The 24885-nt window shown below is 37.2% G+C and overlaps 1 protein-coding gene across 1 annotated transcript in view; it reads left to right on the forward strand.

Moving 5' to 3' along the window:
• Positions 1–24885, forward strand: part of PolE1 (DNA polymerase epsilon catalytic subunit 1) — a 138663-nt gene that overhangs the window by 108389 nt on the left and 5389 nt on the right. The window contains exons 29-33 of the mRNA XM_081738559.1: positions 2031–2195; positions 3052–3317; positions 8762–8894; positions 20268–20479; positions 21691–21823. Coding sequence (XP_081594685.1) covers positions 2031–2195; positions 3052–3317; positions 8762–8894; positions 20268–20479; positions 21691–21823 — 909 coding nt within the window. The remainder of the gene's footprint in view (positions 1–2030; positions 2196–3051; positions 3318–8761; positions 8895–20267; positions 20480–21690; positions 21824–24885) is intronic.

Consider the following 24885-nt stretch of genomic DNA (forward strand, 5'->3'; position numbering starts at 1 on the left):
TCCCCAAATATGGCCAAAATAAGTTCGGATTTCGGGAGATTTAAGGAGCAATATCTCGGGAACTGTTTACCATAGAGAGATGATATTTTGTGAATTTTTCAACTTTGAGCATGTCTTCGTAACATAGAACGTTTTAACAGAACTCTTAAACGAAACATGTGGAAAAAATTTAGTTCTCAAGGAAATTATAAATGAACAGATATATTTCAAGAATTGTTTAATGAGTATAACAATAAAGTATGTAGAGCAATTGGTATAAAGCTTGTAGAAGTTAATAACAAAAATTAATTCTTTTTAAGTTCGTTCTGGAAGAACATTCTCAGCTGGTTTACATATAATTTTTATGTATATGTTTTACATATAATTTCCACGAGGAACAACTTGTAGTAATAATGATAAGATTACGTGTATATCATGTCTGAGTTATACCATTTATCAGGTACACCAGGTACATACAGGTATCTTCAATAATCATCGTTACAAAGTTCATGAATTCATGATCTATATTTTAAGGCAATTTGGCACCATTTTCGGAAAGGACCCTAAACTAATCCTTTTCTGTTCTGGAACCGCTCGTAAATTTTTAGAAAAAGCCAAAAAAAAAAAAAAAAAAAAAAAAAAAAAAAAAAAAAAAAAAGCAGAATGTCTTTTTCACACGGTTTTGGAGAGGGGAAATCCTACATAACGATTAATGTTTTAGTTATTACGTTTTTTTCAACGGCTATTAACTCCTGCAAAGTTCAATTATTAAATTAAAATTTGACCAAATTTTTAACTGATTAATTTAGCCGTTATTTTTAACAGTTTAATTACAAACCTGGTAATTAATCATCTTAAAATACCAGCTTCACTCGCTTCATGTTTTAAATAATACTTACACTAAACATCGTATCTCTTATAGGATTACAACCCACATTAATTTAACCCGAAGTTGTTTTCTGTTAATTTCTTGGAACATACGATTTAAACTCAGTGAACTATAGAACACACTGCACCTTTCTGAAACGCCATCTTCTTGTAATGTTGACTGGTTGCTATGACAGTGTTGCTAATTGTAAAACTTTAAATAATCACGTCTCTTTACAAGCTGGTTCATGTTGATGCGACTCTGCTTGAATTCAGGATACTCCCATATCCTGTGAGACTCTAGAAACACCCTGTATGAAAATAACGTACGATCTACAGTATTTTGACATAGTAAATTGTTTTTCGTATACGAAGTAGATAGTTCACCACACTAATCCTAGTAGAGAGAATGCTCAGTGATAAGGTGATTGTTTCTGTTCCAGAGATTTAGTCTGATGACATACTGTATAGGATTAATGAAGCGATGGATTTCTTTCTTAGTAGTACTGTAATCCCATTTTCCTACGTTATCAACTCAATGATTTGCTTGTTGTTTACATCTTCGACGTCATTGGCATAGGGCACGCATCCAGCTCTCTCTCTTTGGCTAAACGGTTAGCGTACGCGCCTTTGGCGTGGGAGACTCGGTTTCGATTCCTGGTGAGAGCTCATGTGGTTCGGATTTCACGTTAATCAGTAGGTTCCGTCTCATATAGCTTCGATGCTGAAAGGCACGTTAAAATCAACACAACTCTCTCTATCCGTAGAGGGGGAGGGGGCACGGTCATTCAGTGGTAGAGTGCTTACTCCTGGTACGTGGGGTCCCTGGTTCGATCTCCACGCAAGTAAGTTTGTGGTGGCCAACATTGTCCGTGGGTTTTCTCGGGGTTATTCCCATATCCTTCCACATTCTCACCCCACCGATTCTTCCATCGTCATTCACTTGCCTTAATCATCGTCTCCCTTAGTCTAAAGGGCATAATCATGTGACGTTAAACTGAAAAATTTCATTATTTTTATCCGTAGAGGTATAAACCATTTTAAGTTTTAACTGAAAAATCCAAGAGAAAATAGCCACTTCCGTTCTTTTTACCTTGTTGAGTATGAACACATTATATATATATAATATTCAAATTTATATTGCTTATTCAGATGTAGTGAAAGATGATTATGTTCTGTCGTAGGCAAACCACGCTGGAGTAAAAGGGAAGCTTCCAAAAGGAATGGAAGATCCTTGCAGCGAGAAGCCTGTCAAGAATTCTGAGGAGAACGGTGAGGAAGATCAGCAGGAGGAAGAGGACGAAGAGGAAGAGGTTCTAAATGAAGAGGACAACCAAGAGGATGATGGAGTTAGTTTCTTTTTCTTTCTGATATTAATAATTAGCTCTAAAGATTTCTTTCACTTTTAATTTTTTTCTACATAGTATATCGTAGGTTAGGTTAAATATCATCAATCGTCTCAGGTCTTTTACTTCCTGGGAAGAGAGAAAAGTTGATCAATCTATAAAGTGCATACATACTTCTTGAATTTGAAGGCAGGTAAATTCGGAATCAGTTCTATATTTAAATCAGTAAAGAAAATCATTAAGGCTATTTGTTAGTAGAGATTTCCTGTTAACTCCTGTTTCTCGTTTCATTTTCTATTTTGTAGCTCTTTTCTAGTGTTTTTTTTTTTTTTTTAATTATATTTTACTATGTTTGCTTTAGTCTTTTCTTTAGGGCTGTACATGCTTGACTTGTCAAGTTGATCGTGACGGGAACAAATAGCCTCGCTCTTGATATCCCCAATATTCCGCCCCAATCAATCAATCCCGACCAAAATATCGTCAAAATCGAATTTCAAATGTCGTATTACATATTTACATAATGTCGCCCCTATTTATAATTATGCCCATCAGATAAAGTTTGCGTTGTTACTGAAAAAATATGTTTCTATAAGTATGTCGTGTTTCTTTTCTTGGCACAGTGGCTCAATAGTGAAGGCTTACCTCTGGCATGGGGTCCCTGGTTCGATCCCAGGCCGAGTAAGTTTGTTGTGGACAATATTGTGTCCGTGGGTTTTCTCGGGATACTCTCGTTTCCTTCCGCATTCTCATTCCACCAATTCTTCCATTATCATTCACTTGCCTTAATCATTCGTCTCCCTTAGCCTAAAGGGCAAATCGTGGCACGTTAAACTGAAAGATTCATTTTTTTCTTTTTCAGCCTGAGGTTGTGATGAATTGGAACATGATGGAATATCTCCCTGAGGCAGCTGCATGTCAAATGAACTTCAGCGCCGTGGTAGCTGGCTATATTAGTGCTATTTATCAACATATACATCAAGAAAGTTCGAGAATCACCCCAGGAAACACGCCTATCAAACGAAGACTTGGAAGTCAAACGCCACAGCTGGGAGTTGGGGCTCATGCCACGACTGCAGAATATGCCAAAGAATTAATTTCAGGGGAGCTGTCGCAGAAACTTTTCCTGTAAGTTTTTGTCCCTTCTGGGGAGTTTGATCGTCTAGTATGTTTACTTAGCTATTTCCTTTAGAGAATAGATTTGCGCAAACTTTTACATTCAATTTGAGCACAGTGCTAATGAAGCGTGAGGAACACATTTTAAAATTATATTTAACACTACCAACTAGCCCGTTACATTTTTCATGGAATATGTATGTAAGTTTTCTGTTTTGTGTTTATTTACTATTATGATTCTAACACTACCAACTAGCCGGTACATTTTTCATGGAATGTGTATATAAGTTTTCTGTTTTGTGTTTATATACTATTATGTTTCTAACGCTACCAACTAGCCCGTTACATTTTTCATGGAATATCTATGTAAGTTTTCTGTTTTGTGTTTATTTACTATTACGTTTCTGTTTCTGATCATTTCTCGTTTCTTGTGAATTATTATTATTTCGTTCCATTTTATCAAGTTTCGTGTAAATTTTCTGCGAATACTAATTTAGACTGGTTTTACGCATGTGAAATCTTTTTGAAATGTTGCGAGTCTGATTTAATTGACTGTAATTTAGAAGATGAGGGATATACAGGGGTTGAACAAACAAAAAAAAAAAAAAAATCTAAAACCTTTGCAAAAGTGTGGAAATCATACCTAGTATGATGTGGGGCCTCCTTTTGCGTCAGACGTGGAATGGACGTATACAGCTCCTGAATCGTGGTGTGTGGAATTTTGTATCATTGTTCCTCCAAAACATGCTCCAGTTCCTTAAGGGATGCTGGTGGAGGGTAATGAGACCGAACACGTCGTTCTAACTCAGACCACAATGGTTCAAAGATGTTCAGATCTGGTGATTGTGGGACCCAGGGGAGGTGTGATAGTTCCTGGTCTTGCTCCTCAAACCATGATTTCACCGTTTTTGCAGTGTGACAAGGTGCCAAATCATCTTGCTAGATGCCATCACCATCAGGGAACAATATTTGAGCCATGAGTAGAACCTGGTCCCCCAAAATGGCCTCATATGCCTTAGCATTCATCATTCCATGTAGGGCTATGATGGGACCTGCAGAAAACCACGATAACACTGCCCATACTGTAACAGAACCACCCCCATGCTTTACAGTTGGGAGCAGATAGTTTGTATCAGAGGCCTGCGACGGTGTTCTCCATACGTAAACACGACCGGTTGTTGAAAACAAGGTGAAGATCGATTCATCGGACCACATTACGTGTTTCCACTGCTCATGAGTCCACGCCTTGTGGTCCTTGCACCACTGGATACGCCTCTTCGCATTTACTTCTGTGACCAGGGATTTGGCGATAGCGGCCCTGTCATTAATTTTCATTTTATGAAGTTCCCGTCGCACTGTTTTCGATGAAACCAGGTTCTGTAGGCCGGAATTAAGTTCAGACGTAATTTTCATTGCAGTAGTCTTCTTTTTAGCTGCTACAATCCGTTTTAATGCCCTCCGGTCCCTATCTGACAGGATTGTCTTTCGACCACTGTTGTACTTTGCAGACGTTGTTTGCCCATGAATCGTGTATGCCCTTGTGACATTGAACACAGTGCCTTTCGATACCCCTACAAAGTTCGCCACTGTTTGCCACTGAAGCTTCAACCAGACGGGCACCAAGATCATGTCTCTTTGGAAGTTTGTCAGGTTGCCCATTTTACCGCACCACTTTCACACCACGACACTCACAGGTGAACTGGTTACTGCTGACGGAAGAGGAAGGTCCACATGACACATTGAAAACAAACAAGAATCGGCAACCGCAACACGTGTTGTACAGTGGAAGACCAAACTTATGTATCCTGTATGAAGTATTTTTAGGTTTTTTTTTTTTTTTTTTTTTTTACTATCCCCAGTATATGTAATATATGATAAAATAAATTAATTCCTGTACGCTTTTGGTTTATGTTACCTATATTTCGGAAACTATTCTGCTACTTTTTGCAAGGGACGAAAAATCCGACGAAAACGAGAATTTCCTATGGATTACATTCCATTTGTGATTTCTGTTTTCCAAACTCCAGATCGCCTGTCCTGTTGTGAACAAGATCTCCAAGAACAGTGCCAAGTCCTTCCTTATAAATGTTTCTTTTGTTAATCATCATAAACAAATAAGTAAATATTATGCTCTTGAGACTAATCACATTATTCATGTCTTCCTGTGTAACTACCTATTGTTTCATGTTGCTACTCTGAGTCACTTTTATTTTTATTATAAGATCAAGAAACCCCTAAATATTAATGAGTAATTTAGTTAATTTTTGGCTAGTGTTGATTCTGCGGTTTATTGTATTGAATAATTTGATAATCCCATAATTTATCTAACACTTCACTATCGTGGTTTAGTTCAGGGTTCCTAGTTCTGATAAAATATGCTTCATACACAATTCTTTCTATTTGTGAAGACGTTTTGTGAAGTATGTTTACTTTGATCATGGGGTGTTTAGTCTCCATTAGATGTCTTGGTAAGCCCGGCATTGTTAGATATTTTTCCTTTGAGTCGCTTAGGAAATGGCTCTGCGTAGCGTAGACGCTAACGCCCTCGCCTTTGATAGGAGTGGTCCCGGGTTCAATTTCCGATGGGGGGGACACAGTTGAAAAATTGTAAGAGCTTTTTCAGGCCAGCCAACCTGAGTGAGGTTTTCCTGGGTTTTCCTCATTTACACCAGGCAAATGCCGGAAGGTTCCTAATATATAGGTCCCGCCGCTTCGTTCCTTCTCTTTCACTGAATAGTGTGATCGCCGAGGGACGTCGTCTTTCATACGTGACGGGCTTAACATGGCCATAGATGCCGAAAGCTCTGAAATCTCATTCTTAATCGTAAGAGTTTCTCAAGTATCCTTTTTTACATGTTGGTATATTTCTTTTAGTCATGTCTATATAACTTTATTTACACTGACACATCACCGAGTAAAAGTCTAAAAGGGTTTGGTTTCTAAATAATAATGTTTATAATCTGTTATATACTTTTCTAAATTTATAGGTGATTTTTATGCTACTTTAAATCCGTACTTTTCTCCTTTCAATCTATGCGACGGTGTGGGCCACATTGGTACGACTATCCATTTATGTATTGTTGGTTTCCTTTTGGTCTTGCCCTCGGGAAAACTTTTTAATACAACAGAACAGAGGACCAAGAGTTTAGAAAAATGGAAATCGCAAAAAAGTATGTAATCCATACGAAAATCTTGCTTTCATCGAATTTTTCGTCTCTCGCAAAAAGTAATAGAATACTTACCGAAATATAGGGTAAAATAAACCAAAAATGTACAGCTAAATAATTTATTGTATGTATATAAATATCCAAGTCTGTAAATAAAAACTTTTCAGGAGAAGTAAAAAACATTCCACTGTTGAAATTTTGCCAAATATACACGGAAACACTTGAAAAATATAATAAAATGGTTCTGCGTATATTATGCACTGGACATTGTTGTAACTTGCTTCAACAATATTTTATTACTATTTTTGTGTTTACGTAGCGCATGTCGGTTTATCTTTTGCGCCTTTATAAGCACATAGAGGATTAATACGTAAGTGATTAGAAATTGGAAGCCTTTAATTTCAATCTTATTACTTTTTTCATTGTTGTGGTGAAACAATTGAATATTCACTTATCACATTATAAGGGACACTGCCTGACAGCTTTCAGGTTTATTTGCACGGCATAACTCATTTTCGACAAAAATATTACATAGCGGTTCTTCGAAGCGCAGCGACGATATACTAAAAGGATTTTCTAAAGTGTTAAATAGTAAAATATTGATACTTAAGAACAATTATTTAAGCAAATCGCAGGAAAAGCACTTATATACATTGGGTATTTGAAATATTAATCTATATTGAAGATTTTAAAAATTACATTACATTTAAGACTGTAAAGTCCGTAAATTACCTATTTATTAATATGACTATTCTGCTGCCGTGTAATTCTAAGCTCGTTACATCCCGGTTAACTCGCTCTAAAATTGCTGTAATAATAATAATAATATGAATGCCTGTACTTGAATTCATATTGTATTTGCACCAAATATACAAATCCGTAAATAAACATCTTGAAGTATTTGAATGATGCATTGATGATATCATGCGAAACTAACCTTTCTCCATTGTAGCTAAGCCTAATCTGCGATAGTAAATGTAAGTTAAGAAATTTAAGTATTAGAAATCAAACCTGTTGATATGTTGTTCAGGATAATAATTTGTTGTTTATAAAGTAAACGAAAACATAAATATGTTATAAATCTTGATGACTGTGAGGTACTATATTACATTGTGGAATAAATATAACCTAACTAACTCTGTGGCCTATGGAATCCGGAGGTTCAGTACCGCATACACAAAAGCTCTCCACTGACTTCTATTAACATATTTTACAAACTATAAGACGCGTATTTTTCTTCGAAAAATTGCCTCCAAAATTCAGGTGCGACTTATACTCGAAATTAATATAAAAATGTTTGTTCAGTGTTTGATTTAAAATTCCCGCCAATCTAAAAAATGACTATATATTCGATGCCGCGGAAAACTCTCTATCTGGCAACATTGGATTCATCTGGCAGCAGCAGTACAACGATCCGACGAACATGAGTTGCGGGGATTTACAAGCTTGCTAACAGTCTTCCTCCCGCCCCGCCATCACAAACCCAGAACCACAAACTAGAATATACAGACCGTAAACCCGGCGAAACACTGAAAAATGTTACGGTATTTTTTTAAAATAAATACTTAAAAATTAAAGATGTGTCTTATAGTCCATAGCGTCTTATAATCCGTAAAATACGGTAGTCGTTTTCCGATTGGGCTTGATACAGACAGCTTACTATTCTATTAAGATTTTTCTTTATTGGTTGTAAATTTTCTTTTATGGTAGTAGATAATGACTTAAGATATACACTTTCGTTCTTAATTTTCCACTTTGATCCACCTGGTCGTATTTAATTAATTAATTGCTATTTAACAACAGCAATCATAATTTTGTTATCAGAATTACTTAGCAATATGGTTAGAGAAAATATATGGCTTTAGTAGGTAAATTGATCAGTATTTTCAAAATGCTTCAAGGTACTGACATACACATTACGTGTATAACCTGAATGATATACTGAAGAAGAAAGTTGAACTGCAGTAACTCAATCTGTTACGGCATCTAGGATTTCCACTTGAATAAAAATCCAGATAACTGTATACAGTATGCTTTAAAATTTAATTTTCAAGAATTTAAGAATCTCGATAATTATTCGGAAGCTATAAGATCTTAACCACCTTACAGTTTTAAATGGGATTTGAACTACATTTGTTTTCTCTTGGGATCAGATCCAAGGAAACTCATCCGGTAGCAAAGGAGAGCATTATATAGTTATAATACGAGTACAGAAAGTGTTGGGTTTATTTGTATTAACAATATTCATTTTTGGAAACTTACGTGTGTACATTTGTGTTTATTCTTTAGGATCGTCCAGAAAATTCACAAAAAATTACCGAGTCAGTCGTTGGATGATGAGAACTCGATCTTCCCACAACTTCCTGGTTCTCATCTGAAGATGATAAATCCAGCATTAGAGTTCACTAAGGCTGTTTGTAAGGTAAGTTATGTTAATTATTAGTCCATGTTGCCATCTTTGGTTCCGCAGAAAATAGCAAAATCACACAAGTAACAAATTTAAACCCAAGCGAGTTACCGGCGTCTTCATCAGTTATTTGATTTTCACATATTGCTCTTCTTATGTAGTGTTATCTTTATGGAACTTGTCTCAGATAGTTGGTACGAAGAACATAATGTCGGTGGAATAACCAATAGGCGTATCTCAGTTTTCGTAATTTTCATTATTTCAACTTTCACTTGGGAGCCGCGGTGGCTCAGTGATAGAGCGTTCATTTCTGGTGCGTGGAGTTCCTAGTTCGATCTCAGCTCACGCCAAGTGGGCTTTGTGGTGGACAAATATCGCGTGCGTGGATTTTCTCGGGATTCTCCCGTTTCCTCCCACTTTCTTCATTCCACCATTTCCTTCATTTCTCATCGCCGTCTCCTTTAGCCCACACTGCATAACCGTAGGACGTAAAACTTAAAATAAGATTTTTTTTTTTTATTTTCATACTTAACTTCCGCGTTTTGGTAATTTTCCAAATCTGCTTTCATCTTGAGTTCCGACTTGTGGCGTAATAGCCCCAATAAATAGGTCGTATTTCAGAATATATAATATCGTACGAGCACAATTATTATCTGCAAGAGGAGAAAGAGATAGTCTTATTACTCTTTACATTTACCTGTTTTGAGTGGTGCTGCCCCTCAATGGCTAAATGAGGAAATAGGCCTGGAATTAACCGAGCCGTGACGAATACGAATCAATAAAATTTTGCAGGTAGGGAGTAGGTCAAAAGTTAAAGACATGCCCTATAAAAGCTATTAATATTCATATATATTTATAGGGTGTCTTAATAATGTAAAATTCGAAAGGAAGGTTTCCAGTACTATTCAGGCAAAAATAGGGTGATATATTATTTGTTTATTGGTGTTTTCCGATATAATTATAACTTGTGAAAATTGTTTCCATGAGACCCTACTTCGTTGCGGAACAAAAAGTGCCTAATGTTAATATGAAAAGAGTTTTAAATGTTGTTAAAATATGGTATTTGTATTTTGAGGTATTATTATAATCAAACGTATTTATTTTTCATTTATTACTTGTGCGAAATTACGCTATTTTGCTAGAAACCTGTTAAATGTAGAAACCTATTTCACTTGACGATTTTCTTTGGTCTCACGATATACATCTTTCACGGCCCGTGTTGGTCTCAGCTTATTGCTATTATAATCTAGAAGCCAAACACATTACAGACTTTTCATCAACTGGAGATTTCAGTAATGTCGTCTCCGTTGCCTGATTCTTGTAGCGTTTGGTAGATCTCTTAAAATCGTATGACGTACTAGTGTTATCTCAAAATTGCAATTTTTCAGATACAGTTACTGGTAATTCCAACTACGACCCGTGTTACTGCTGTCGTTAGACCCGCCGATGACCACGTAGTGTAAATGTGAAGATTTAATACGACATTCAAATTTATGACAAAAACATGGGAAGGTTATATCAGATCTGGACTTCTGACGTTCATAATTAATAATATCGGAAACAGCAAGTAATGTTGCATGAACGTTTAAAATCCTGACGGGCAAACGTTTTTAGATAGGAACCAAAGAAGAAAGAAGATAGTTTAGGCGGGCCAATATAATTTATTAAAAACAACGACGAGTAGCCAGTGCCTTCATATAATGTCCCATAATTAATTAACCAATTAAAAATGAATGAATGAATATGTCCGCAGTGGGTTATGACAAAGAGAGCATAGAACTCCACTATAAATGTTGAAAATGATTTATTGTAGCTTGAAGGCACAAGTCAATCCTCCTACACATTTTTGCAGACACAAAAAAAGCAAAGATTTATGATTGATAAATTGTATGTACCTTAGATGTGATAGCCTCCCTCATTATTTCAATAATTTTAGATCGATCCTCATATTGTTGAACCACTTTTGAGTGAATAATGTATCACATGTTCTCTATATTTTGTCACCCGCACGAAACAAGTGTTCAAGAAAAAAACATTTGTTGTTCCATTGTTAACATTGTTATACACACCTACAGAACTCGATATTCAACAGAGCTCTGAATCAATCTTTGAGTACAACAACTGGTTACAGTGTAGTGCGAATCGTCTTTACAGTACAGTTTACTGTCTCTATTGAATTGAACTCTTTAAATTCGTTCTTGTTTGTGTCAGACATTTGCATAAAGTTACACACACACACACACTCATATATATATATATATATATATATATATATATTAGGGTGGTCCTTATTTATATGGGGAAAAATAAATTTAAGAATTTCCTTGGACTCACCCCCCTAAAATGGTTCCATATGGGACAAAATTAAGCCAGAAGAAAAATTAGATCCATTGAATAATTTTAAATGGTGCCCCAAACGACCTAAAATTTTGATTGCGTTTACAATACATAGTATATGGGGAAAAGCTGGAATAAACTCTTGTAATTTACAAACAGCTTAAGGGAATGGAAAAATATCTTGGATAATGGAACTAGAGGAAATAAACAACCTAATTTTGTATAGCATTATTATGGCGGCCATCTTAAAGTCCGCCATCTTGAATTCAGGTCAAAATTTTCAAATAGAAAGAGGCTCATGTTACATATCATTTTGAGGTGGCGTTTTCCCAGAAGCACAAATCTCGTATTATTTTCAAGCTACCAATAATCTTGTAAGAGCAATTACGTGTGAAAAACTAAATGCTTCGATGTAATGTTATTTTATTGTAGTTATGGACCATAGATTTGTAAGAATTTTGGAAGTATTTTACATAAACTGGAAACAAACTGCTAGAGAAAGTTAAATCTTTGTTTCCCCATGAACTACCAATAAGTTTTTCCATCAAGATGATTATAGACCATTATGAAGAAAAAGAAAAAACATAACATGAAAGAAATTGAAATATCCCTGTATATAGTACTGTAGCTTTGGGGTAAGTTTTCAATAGGTTTTCAATCTTATATACTACACAGTTCACTTTTGTCACATCTAGGAAAAGATTATCTATGAGAATTCACTATGTGCAAAAGAAACTGTTTCTGATACTCATTTTTCGTAAAAACGATTTTGTAATCTTCTGTTGGTTTCACTCCCCTTTCTGCTGCATCGTTTATTACGGAGATGAATTTAACTATTGTCTTTCCTTGAAGATATTCATTGTTATCTGACCATGAAATCGGATCACACTCAAGAAACCCTTTGGGTATTTTAAATCTCACGAGAAAAAATTGTTTGTTGTATCAAAATCACTGATTTCTCTTTTCGCAAGAATGTTTATGGTATTATCCTTGTGTCAAGCCTCTTTGCTGCTTCACGGTTTCTCCTTACAGTTTTAATTCTTTCAACCAATTTTTGTTTTTCCACTATGTTAACTTCATCATCAAAAAACTCCAATGCTACGTATTCCTCCGTCAAGTACCAGAGATGCCGAGAAAATTTAGAAAGAGCCACTTCAGATAATTCATTATCTATTTGCCTATAACTGTACAAAGCTTTCAAAAATTGCAGGTCTTGTAATGATGAATGGGATACTTGATCACATTTAAATCAAGCTTGGACATATAGTCGCATCAGAAAAATTCATGCTCTCCGAAGACCCGTTTCTATTTGCTTCGTTAAACGAAAATGTTGGTGAAAGAGAAATATTTTTAAACAGTATATTGCTTTTTCCCATCTACCTTGCATGGTGAATTCCTCCAGGCAAACGAAAGAAAACTCTTCGAGGAGGTATGCCATCCAAGAATGTCAGTTCTAAAAATTTACTGTAATCTTCTCTGCGGTGTCCTGCTTCTACAAGTTTGATAGCAAAATTCAATACTTCATTTCTTACATCTGAAGTGTTGTTCCTTACGTCATTATCATCATCAATTCTGGAATAAAGTTAGTGCAATCTATTTTAGACCAATCGTTCTGAAAATGCTTAAATAGGGGAACGCCCGGTCCAGATGCAAACGAAACACAACACTTGTCAAATACACATTTTAAAACCAATTCATAAATGTAGTGTCTACAAGGAAGGTATAGAAGATCATTTTGGAGCATCTGCTTTAGCAGAATGAAAGCACCGTTTACATGACACATATTGCAGGGAATAGTGTGACAACAAACTGCCTGCACGAACTTTACCAAGTTCCATTCTTCAAGCTAATGAACTGTAGTAGAAATATGTTCGTTCTCCTCTTCATGATGACAAACTGAGAACACCAATTAGCCTCTCATGAGCATCTCCTGTAATAAATATTGATAACCCTTCGATAGTCTCTCTACCAGTCAAATTCGGCAGTAGTTTTCCGTCTCATTGTACAACTAACGCACTTGTTGCACTCCGAAATTGTTTTTGTGGTCTTATGCAACTTCGCTACGAATTTTCTCTCAGCATCGATGCATATTTATTACTAGTTCCTTTACATTATGGCCTAATGTTTCTGCCGTCGCTGTCAGAATATGTATTCTCGTTCTATGAGTGGACTTGCATCGATCAAGAGCAGCAACCTGTCTTGGAGTTTTAAAATTAGTTTTTCCCCTTTTACATCTCTTGCAGGGTCCAGGCGCACACAGGCACATATTTACATTTTATCTTACATACTCAACTGGGTTTTCCTCTTCATTTCTTGAAATGCTTACCTCCGTATATTTTGGTGTAAAATTCATACAAATCATTTTCAGAAGTGCATTTTTCTTTTGCGTTCCTCTTTCTAATGAAGCCGCGCATATCCCTCTTGTTCTTTTCGAGCCAAACTTATGTCTTTACATTTAGTTGTGTAAGAGTTATTACTGTTGGAAATTTTACAAAAAAAAAAAAAAAAAAACTGAATAAAGTACGTGAGTATCTTACCTCAATTTCCGCAAACGTGGTTTCCGTTCGTCGTCGTGGATAAAAAGGAAAAACCTTCTCTTACAGGTAATGCTCCCCTTGATCTTCCTATCTTCTAGAAGATACGACGTGATTTTTACACTGTCAGTCAGTCCTGTGCACAGGCTGGAGTCCAATATTATACACGTCCCAACTTCCTGCAGTACTAACTTCCAGTAGCTATAAAAATCACACCGGAGCACGTAATTATATTCACTTCACTTACTATTTAAACTCACGATCTGTGTTAGACAAGCACACGATCTGTGTTGACCGCACTTTACGATAGTTGCATACGACTGCTTCCTACAGAGCAGCAACTTCCAGCGCACAGCACTCATACATAACACGAACTGTAACTGTGTGTGTGTGCATCTCGCTACAACTGCCCTTACGTATTGTCACTAGAGGGCGTAAGGTAATACACGTCACTCACCCTGACGTCACTAAACGAAAACTTGATAAACAAAAGCACATAAAAAAAAGATCTGTATGTGCAACACTTTCCCTTGTTGACAAGTTTTCGTCAATATTATGATACATGGATAATATCAAAGGTACTTACATATATATACAATTAATGTACAACTAACTATGTTCTAATTTACAAGGCCTATCTTGTTACAAAGTAATGCTAACCTATTTCTCATGATAGGCTTTGTCAGCAAATCTGCCAGCTGTTCTTGTGTTGAGATCTGGTTCACCCCTAATTCTTCTTGTGTCACCTTTTCGCGAATAAAGAACTGCTTGGTCTGAATATGTTTGGTCCTCTTGTGAAATTCCGGGTTCTCTGCAAGTCTCACCGCTGCGCTGTTATCGACTTGAATGACGGGCATCTTTTCCAGCTGTGTAAGCTCTTGGAAAAGCCGTTTTAGCCAGATGACTTCCTTCGCCGCCTCTGTAGCTGCTACTAGTTCAGCTTCTGTGGTTGAGGTTGTTACCATACTTTGACGTTGACTCAACCAACTTATACTTCCTCCAGAATACAGCACAAGAACTCCCGTGGTTGACTTCCCTGTTTTCTCACAACCAGCAAAGTCAGCATCACTGAAGCATTCAAGAATACCTGTATTCTTGTTATGCTGATAAACAATTCCTAGCCCAACAGTACCTCTTATGTATCTAAATACACGTTTTAGTCTCATGACATCAGTGTCTGTAGGATGTTCAAGCGTTCTTGAAAGCACACTCACACTGTAAGCAATATCTGGTCTCGTACCTAGCATGAGATACATCAAACAACCCACTGCCTTGCGATAAGGATAGTCTTTGTTTACCTTTTCTTCTTCAGATGTTTTCATTTTAATAACAGGTGTTGTTACTGCTCTACACGCATCAAAATGGAACTTGTGAAGCAGTCTTTTGGTGTATGCTGTCTGATGTATTTTGATATCGCCATTGTCACGCCTCTCTATTTCCAATCCCAGGAAGTAGTGAGCCTCTTCTTGAACAGTTATCTTGAATTCGCTTTTCAGCGTCGCTAGGAATTCATTAACTTTTTCTTTATTACTAAATGCGACCAGGCCGTCATCCACATAAAGAATTAAGAGAATTTTATCCGTATCTCTTTCCCGAATAAAAAGGCATGGATCAGCATCACTTTTCTTAAAACCCTGATTAAACAAGAAATCACCAAATCGTCTGTTCCAACAACGGGGTGCTTGCTTCAATCCGTACAGACTTCTCTTAAGTTTGCACACCTTTTCTGAGCCATCCTGGTACCCTTCTGGCTGCTTTATATATATTTCTTCTTCTAGATTTCCATAGAGAAAAGCTGTGGATACGTCAAATTGAAGTAGATGTAGTCCCTCATTCGCTGCTACACTCAACATGGCTCTTATTGTACCAAGTTTTGCCACTGGACTGAAAGTCTGCTTGTAATCGATGTCTTTCTTCTGACTAAAACCTTTCGCCACTAGTCTCGCTTTGTATTTCTCAATGCTACCATCTGGGTTATTCTTCACCTTGTAGACCCATTTACATGGAATTGCCTTTTTTCCTTGCGGTAAATCACATAGTTCCCATGTCTCATTCTCGCGCAACGACTCCATTTCCTTGTCCATTGCCTTCTTCCATTCAAAACTTTCTTTGCTTTGTATGGCTTCGTCATAGGAACTGGGACTGTCTAAGTCATTAACTAACTCTTCTACTGCCATCACATAATCGTCGTATTTTGCAGGTTTCTTCAGAGTAGCTCGGTCTCGCAACACTATGCCCTGACCATTAAGTTTCTCTTCCGTACTCGGCTTGGGAAACACTAGCGGTTTATCATCTTTCATTTTTGCCGATTCTTGCTTGACTATAGGTTTTGAGATCTCTTCCGGTTCTCTACTCTGAACGTCCCTTGTTCGTAGTTGCACTTCTTCTCGAGACGTTTCTTCAAGTGTACTCTCTTTGAAAATGACGTCTCTGGAGATAATAACTCTTCTTTCTTCTTTAATCCAGACTCGATATGCTTCATCTCCATTGTAACCAATGAGATATCCTTGCTTGGCTTTCCTGTCCATCTTTCTTCTTTTTTGTACTGGAATGTGCACGTAACACTTGCAACCGATCTGTCTCATATGCTTAATCCTTGGTCTCTTCTTCTTCCAAAGTTCATATGGACTGACACCTTTTTGTGAAGATTTTCCGGTCCTGTTAAGAATGTAGATCGCTGTTGAGGCCATTTCTGCCCACATCTCTTGCGGAAATTGCACTTCTTGGTTAGAGTAAAGGAATGTTCTTGCCATTTCCACAATGGTTCTATTCTCACGCTCACTACCCCCATTTTGTTCCGGTGTATAAGGCGCTGTGAACCGTTGATTGATGCCATACTCCTTGAGTATCTTCCGTACTTCGGCATTATCGAACTCTCCTCCGTTGTCGCTAAGAAACTCTCTAATGGTATGTCCTTCTGCCTTGGCACTGGCTAACACCTGTTTCAAGGCATCTTTCACTTCTGATTTTTGATGTAGAAAAACACCAAACCTGTACTTTGAATAATCGTCTCTGAATATAGCTAAGTACTTGTATTTCTGAAACGATTCACTAAAGGGACCACAGACATCTGCTGATAATAACTGTCCCACTGAAGATGAAGGTTTTCTACTACTAAACGGTAGTCTGTGCGCTTTTCCGTAAACACAAGAGTCACAGAGAACATTTTCATCTTTCACAGAAATATTCAGCTCTTTCTTCATTAAATCTTTGATATGTTGCTTGTCCTGATGTCCCCATCTGCTATGGTACAATTGTAAAAGAGCTTTATCAGACATCACAACATTCACTTCTTCACGATTACTTGAGGGTACTGTTTCAAACTGCGCTTTGAACAATGCCCCTTGTACTTTTCTTTTGCCTTGAACGATAGCAACTCCGTCCACTTCTAACAAACACTCTGTGGTAGAGGACGTAAATTTACTATTCCTATTCCTATCCTGTGCGGCCAAAACTGAGAACAGATTTTTCGTAATATTCGGAACGTACCACACATCCGTAAGGATTAAGTCAACTTTCTTACCTTTCACTTTTGAAAGCACTTTGACGTCACCTTTCCCTAATGCAAACAGCTTCTCTTTACCTGCTGCTGAAATACTACTCGGGTTCTCAAACTTCTGATAATTGAGGAAGAAATCGGGTGTGTGTGTTACCTGCTTCGTTGCACCATTGTCAATCCACCAAACGAAAGGTCCATTTTCATCTGTAGAACATTCTTCGTTCGCAGAATAGACAATTGTCAACTTGGTTTCACTAGATTTCTGATTCTTCTTCTCATTCTTAGGCGGTTTCCCATCTGCAATCCACTTTTTGCACGTTCGAACCCAATGCCCTCTTCGTCTGCAGTAATTACAGATATCGTCCTTCTTCACCTTCTTCTGTAATTGCTTCGGTTGATTCACTACTAATGCTTCTTGCTCTGAAGACGCACCCTTGTACTTGCCTACTGGTGACCGCTGTACAAAGTTCCTTTCGAACATACACAATTGTGTAGTCAATTCGTCAAACGTACGTTGTACTTCTTTGGTCAGCAACATCCAACTTGATTTGAAAGTTTCAAAAGTACTGGGTAGGATATGTAACACTTTACAGATCAACAAAAGATCCGGTAATTCAGTATGTCCTTTGTCCTTCAATCCACTGTTAAGTTCCATCCACAAACTGTTCAATTTAGCTATGTGTGTGGAAACATCTTCACTTTCACTCCAAGAAAAGGCGAAAAAGTCCATACAAATCTTGAACAATTGATCTGTGGAACTTGCCTCAAATAGCTTCTTTAAAGCTAACCACATTTCTTCAGCCGTATCTTTCTCCATTATCTTCTGGTAGACTTCATCCGTTACTGCACTAGTTATCATCGACTTGGCATAACTATTAGCTTTCCGGTAAACGTCAGCCTCTGCTCTATATTTCTTCTTTTTGAGCTTCTGAAGCGGAATCTTCTAACGGTTCCGGTTTTCGCAACTTGCCATCGATAACTTCTAGTGTCCCTTCATGGTATTCTAATAAGTCCCTAATTTTTCTTTTCCATATGGGCCACTCTTTCTCACACGATAACGGCTTTATATTCTTTAACAAATCCATCTTCGTGTTTAAAGAAAGAAAGAAAAAAAAAAAAAAAAAAAAACTGACACAGACCAACTAACCTACTAGGTGTATTTGAATACAAGCGTCTCGACTTTTACTACTAGGAAACATAAAATGCAATAAATCTATTTGCACTTCACACCACACTAGTTGCACTTCACTTAGAATATGCATATGTCACTAGCACGCCTAAAAATAATGCGTAAGCCGTTCGTTGCACTATTCAAGCACTTAAAACCAGATACAGCAATTTCGGAAAAATTTCAGTAAGCACACTGGGCCTTATTAAGCACACTGGGCCCATAACCAGTATGTTGGAAATTTTACAAAAAAAAAAAAAAAAAAAAACTGAATAAAGTACGTGAGTATCTTACCTCAATTTCCGCAAACGTGGTTTCCGTTCGTCGTCGTGGATAAAAAGGAAAAACCTTCTCTTACAGGTAATGCTCCCCTTGATCTTCCTATCTTCTAGAAGATACGACGTGATTTTTACACTGTCAGTCAGTCCTGTGCACAGGCTGGAGTCCAATATTATACACGTCCCAACTTCCTGCAGTACTAACTTCCAGTAGCTATAAAAATCACACCGGAGCACGTAATTATATTCACTTCACTTACTATTTAAACTCACGATCTGTGTTAGACAAGCACACGATCTGTGTTGACCGCACTTTACGATAGTTGCATACGACTGCTTCCTACAGAGCAGCAACTTCCAGCGCACAGCACTCATACATAACACGAACTGTAACTGTGTGTGTGTGCATCTCGCTACAACTGCCCTTACGTATTGTCACTAGAGGGCGTAAGGTAATACACGTCACTCACCCTGACGTCACTAAACGAAAACTTGATAAACAAAAGCACATAAAAAAAAGATCTGTATGTGCAACAATTACTTGTGAAAAAGAGAAATATTTTCACAGGTAATAATTCTTAGACGACTAAGGCTATCTTTAAAACAGTGCCAGATTTGTGTTTCTGGTGAAACGCCACCTCAAAACGATATGTCACATGACCCTCTTGCCTATTTAAAAATTTTGATCTGAATCCAAGATGGCGGACTTAGAGATGGCCGCTGTGACAATACTATACAACATTAGATGTGTTTCTTCCTCTAGTTCCATTATCCAGGGTATTTTTGCGTTCCCTTAAGCCGTTTCTAAATTACAAGATTTTATTCCAGATTTTTCCCATTTATTATGTACTGTAATCGGATTCAAAATTTTAGGTCGCTTGGGGTACCATTTAATATTATTCAATGAAGTTAATTTTTCTCCTTCCTTAATTTAGTCCCATATGGAACCATTTTAGGGAGTGAGTCCAAAAAAATTAGGAAATCAAAAATTAAGGACCACCCTAATATATATATATATATATATATATATATATATATAACTAGTGCTTACATTCACTATGGAGCGACTTTTTGAACGTATTATATATATAAAAAATATTTATTAACCAATGTCTCCTACTTTTATTACGATATAATTTTATTTTCCATCCATGGATATAGCCTTTAAGCTAGAAAGATATAGGATAAGTTAGAAACTATACCCGTATGAAACAAACTCGATGCGACGAAGCAAATATTTTAATGCAATACAGTGGACATTGATTTTCAGTTATTGAATTACTCGAGCATAAGCAATATAAAATAAAATGGTACGATAACATAGAAAATGCATCAAGACCTTAGAAGGGTGAGTGTTAAAGAGTCAAAATGGCGCATGGTTCCCTAAATATGCAGCCACTTAACAAGTAGTACTGTAATTCTAGAGCACTTCTCATTATGATAACTGAAATCACTCGTGTGAAGCACTTTTGTATAAATTTGTAACTTGGGTCATATCTTTGATACAGATATTACTACTCTGTTCTGTAAAATTGAGTGATGTCGGATTGATTCTTGTGTTGATGGTTGCAGGTGTTGTCATTAGATTCGAGTGTGGAGGAAGAAGTGACACGGCTGCGGAGGAATATGCTTCGACTGATTGGAGTTCGAGATTTTAGTGATATGGCTGAGTGGCGAGATCCTTGTATATCGTTTGTATTGCCTGAGATGATCTGCAAAGCATGTAATCATTGTCGAGATATTGACTTGTGTAAAGACCCACATCTAGCTCATGAAAACGGAAGGTAAGTTGAAAATGCATGGTACTTAGAATCTTTTATGCCTAGTTTTTAGTTCTAGCTTTAATAAAACCTAGATTATAATTCAATAATATGACTAAGAGCATGTGAAGATTTTGAAATAAAGAGTAATGACTGAAAAAAAAAAAACACTGACTAACCTTCGTATACGTCTATTTTTAGTAATTGCCGAAAATTTCAGTGAGAATTACCGTGTTCCTCAGCGACGTTTTTTAAAGAACCTATACCAAACTCATCACATCACACGACATCTGGCTTCCATCGTCGTGATATGGAAGTATGAAACCAAACCGTTTGTCTAGCTAGGTGGCTCGCGAGGGAACTCACATCAGTAAAAATTAAAGTTTTTCCATTTCAAACTAAGGGAATAAAGATTACATAATATACTAATTGTTTTACAAAATTATAAATTTCGGAAAATTTTTACAACATGGTCTTTGAGTCATTTAAAAAACTGGAAAGATAATTAAATATATTGAATCCAGACTCAAAATTATGTGCTGTTTAAAATATTTTTCGATATACCTAGGTACCAAGTGACCAGTGGTGACATTTGCATCCCTTTCTCCCATGTATACGCCTATGACTGCAACCATCCAAGCGCAATCGTTCCACTAACTTACATATAACATAACATGCAACAAATTTTGAGTTTAAAAAAATGTAATTCCAGTAATTTATGTTAATATTCGAGACAAGAGTGAGACTGGGCTTCGGGCTCGTCTCAATTTATAGACATCTGTCTCGGTACCATCTCGGTACGATGTCTTTTTTGTAGTTGTTGTTTGATCTTTGTTTACAACCAGCACGTATTCTTGGAACGCTTAAACCATTACAGGAAATGGCTTTTCGCTATCTATTACCGTTTTTGATCAACACAAAAACTGCAAACAGTTCGATTTCTACCATTTCGGTTTGAATACGTATCAGCGAACTCAATTCCTAACTTCTAATCTTCTACATCCTGGACAAAATTGATGGTGATCATCAAAAGTAGTTCGTAATATTTTTTGTCTTCCGGATGAACGCATACACACGTACGGACAGACAGTAAATATATAAAGGAGTAGTAAACCCAAATTCCTTAGAAATGCTGTCATAGCCATCAACCTAGTATGTGGTATTTGTAGTAGTTGGTTGATTACAATCTTAATTTAATAAACATTACAATCCATTAACATTTTATTATTTTTCAGACCAGTGTGGCAATGTGCTTTGTGTAAAACAAGCTACGATACAGCAGAAATCGAATATTCACTGATGGATATCCTTCACAGAAAAGGAATGGCATATGTACTGCAAGATCTTCAATGCAAGAAGTGTCTACAGGTACAATTTCAGTTTTATAAATGGGTAGATATTAACACTAACACCACTTTAGTTATACTCTTGTCCAAACTTTAGGGAATATTACTTTCGAAAAATAACTCATATCGTGTTGATCCTGTGAATGTCACATCGGGCTGGCACACTTGACTCAAATGACGTAGATACGAGCCAATTCGATGACACAGGTCCCCTCTGTGACTGCGGGAACACGAGGAGCGTTCGTAGCTGTAGAACTATGCAATCAGTGAGTTGTGGTTCTCAGAGTGTGCAATGCATGTTGGTCATAATGAACGTGTCCTAGAAACATACGATGACCCAGAGAACACATGTGAATAATATAATACGCGGTTGGATCATCGGTAAATTAAAAATGGGGCTAAATCAACATGTGGTTAGGAACTTGATGTTACTTGTAGTGTTATATCGCGACTGTGGAATCGTTGCCTGTCTAGTGAAAATATTGAAAGGCACTATGCTGCACGTTGGCATGCAACCGTGCCGTGTGAGGATCGTTATCTGATCTTAAATGCCCGTGGAAGACCAACGAACACAGGTGCGCTAGCTCGAGATCTTGCAGCTGCCTCTGGACACAGCTGCGTCAAACTGTACACCGGCGGTTACACGAATGCACATTGCTGTATACACGCTGACCTGCCATGTGCATTCTCTTCACACAATAGCGCCAGGGATATCTAGAGTAGTGTATAGCCCACAGTGTTCGCCATCACCCTGTATCGAATATTTATGACAACAAAAACGCGACCTTGTAACGGCCAACCGATTGTGATTCACATGACGTAAGTATATTCAGTCAGATTTTTCAGTGGTTATTTGTCTCTTGCAAGCATTTGCTTTGTCCACAGGTAATCTGTTATCCGCACGTTCCCTTAAGTTTTTAGGGTGTATGAAACGGTTGGTGCGATTAGAAAAATTCAACCACTTTAGATTGAAAGCCACTTATTTCCAAAAACTTTTTTTTTTTTTTTTTCAGTTTTTCGCATCTTTACTCATATTGAAGTTGACATATGAGCCTGGACTTCTGATATACTCTGTGTATATATAACGTGGTTGAATGTGTTATAAGAAAAATACACTTTATAAAAACTGAAATTAGTCTGTTATAAGCATATTAAAATAATGAGGAGTCAGATCAATCCGCGTTTTGTAGTAACAGTCTCCTATGACTCGGGCATGCGTCAAGAACATATTTAAAACGTAGCAAAATTTATTTGAATTTTTGTGTTGCCGAATGGTTAGCGCGTGAGCTCAGGTTCAATTCCCGATGTAGATACTATAATGTATATTAATATCAATTAATCGTAATTGTGAAGCAAGTAGAGTTAATTGCATTAAGAGATAGTGAGCGTAGATCAAGGAAGTCACGAAAATTGGAGCTGGTAGTTTACATCATACTGACCGTGCGCCATCTGGCCGATTGTGACCCATCTAACCTAACCCTTTGTGATTTGCGGTACCAAACTATTTAGTACTGCCAGTGTAGTGAAACTTGCAAGGAGGAGCTTACAATAGAATCAGTCTTTTTTCAAGAATGAATTTAACAGAAATGTTAAAATAAATAAATAAATGTATAATACCCATACACACAAAATATTACAAAGATTCTAGTTTAAAGAATTCAAAAGAAATATGTGGACAATGTTGCTGCACCATTATCAGTTACGCCACTGATGTTTCTATCTCGAGTGATTTATCCTCTAAATATTTTCAAAGCAGAAAATCGTGGAAGACCGTTTCTCGTGAAATCAGGTCAAGAAGTGCCGGAACTGGTTAGAGAAAAGATGGGTGACCGTTCATATTCAGACGTTGTTAGTATTGTGGCGTCCATCCAGCATCGAGGACAATTGCAGAGCTACTTGGAAGAAAGAATAGCGAACTCCGGTGTAGGAAGCCAGCGTTAATGGCGAAGGGAATCGTACCGACCACATATCACCCCAAAGGCATAAGCCAGCTAGTAGGTTGTAAGGGCCGTTGCGCCAGGAATTTAGTTTTAGTTAGTATTATTATCAAAGCAAAAAAATATACATAAACAAGAAGTTATATTTTAACTAAATTATAGTTTTGGGCCGAATATGTTCCAGATGATCCACACAGTATAAAAAGTCAGGTCAGAATATTGTAATATCCCATGTGAAGTTGCTTATAAACAAATCCACGCATCAAGTGTTTATAAACACCACCACGTGCTTCATCAAGAGGAACTTCCACCAGGGGGACCTGCAATCACCTGCAGACGACATTTAGCCCCTCCCACGGAGCAGAAGACGAAATTGAAGCAGAAGCGCCACCGCCACCCAAGGGACGTTATAAATTGGGCAGAAGAATCCAGCTCAGCTCCAGTTCTCTGGTGACCCTCCTCTAGTCTGCTACGGGACTCTTGGAGTAACCTAACCCCAGGCCTCTAGTCTGCTACGGGACTACGCCTATCCTATCTCCTGGCTTAGCCTGCTACGGGGCTCTGTCTAGGAATCCCAACCTCAGCCGCTTAGCCTGCTACGGGGCTCTGTTGGCAACTTAACCTGCCTCTGCTTGCTACGGAGCATTGGTTCCGTAACTCCACTCCTCTTAGCCTGTTACGGGGCTCTGTTGGAGATCCTGTCTGCGACCACTCGGTCAAAGACTACCTTTTACTTACCTTTTTAAATAGAGACCAAATTGTATAGTATTTTTGTACAAATACTCTTATAGTGGATTTTTATAATAAAACTGGTAGTGGGAGTCGATTCCGGACACTCTTTTTATTAACAGCTCTACGTCTTCCTTATATGAGACGAAATCACACAAAGTTTTACAATATAAATTGTCCAAAATAGAAAATTTAAATTTACCGCTATATTTATGCCGCACAATTATGACAAATTATTAATAAGTAATTTCTGTACTTGTTTTTTAAAAGCCAGCAATGGAAGTTGTAAGATTTGTCATATGTTGCTGTTCAGATGTAAATATAATAGGTGCAATAGACTATAGTTTAAGAAATTGGAACGAAAAAAAAATATTAAAATATATTATAGATGTGTGTTTATTGTTGTATTATGATATGT

Source organism: Thermobia domestica, chromosome 2, assembly GCF_964235325.1.
Source record: "Thermobia domestica chromosome 2, izTheDome1.hap1.1, whole genome shotgun sequence".
NCBI lineage: Eukaryota > Metazoa > Arthropoda > Insecta > Zygentoma > Lepismatidae > Thermobia > Thermobia domestica.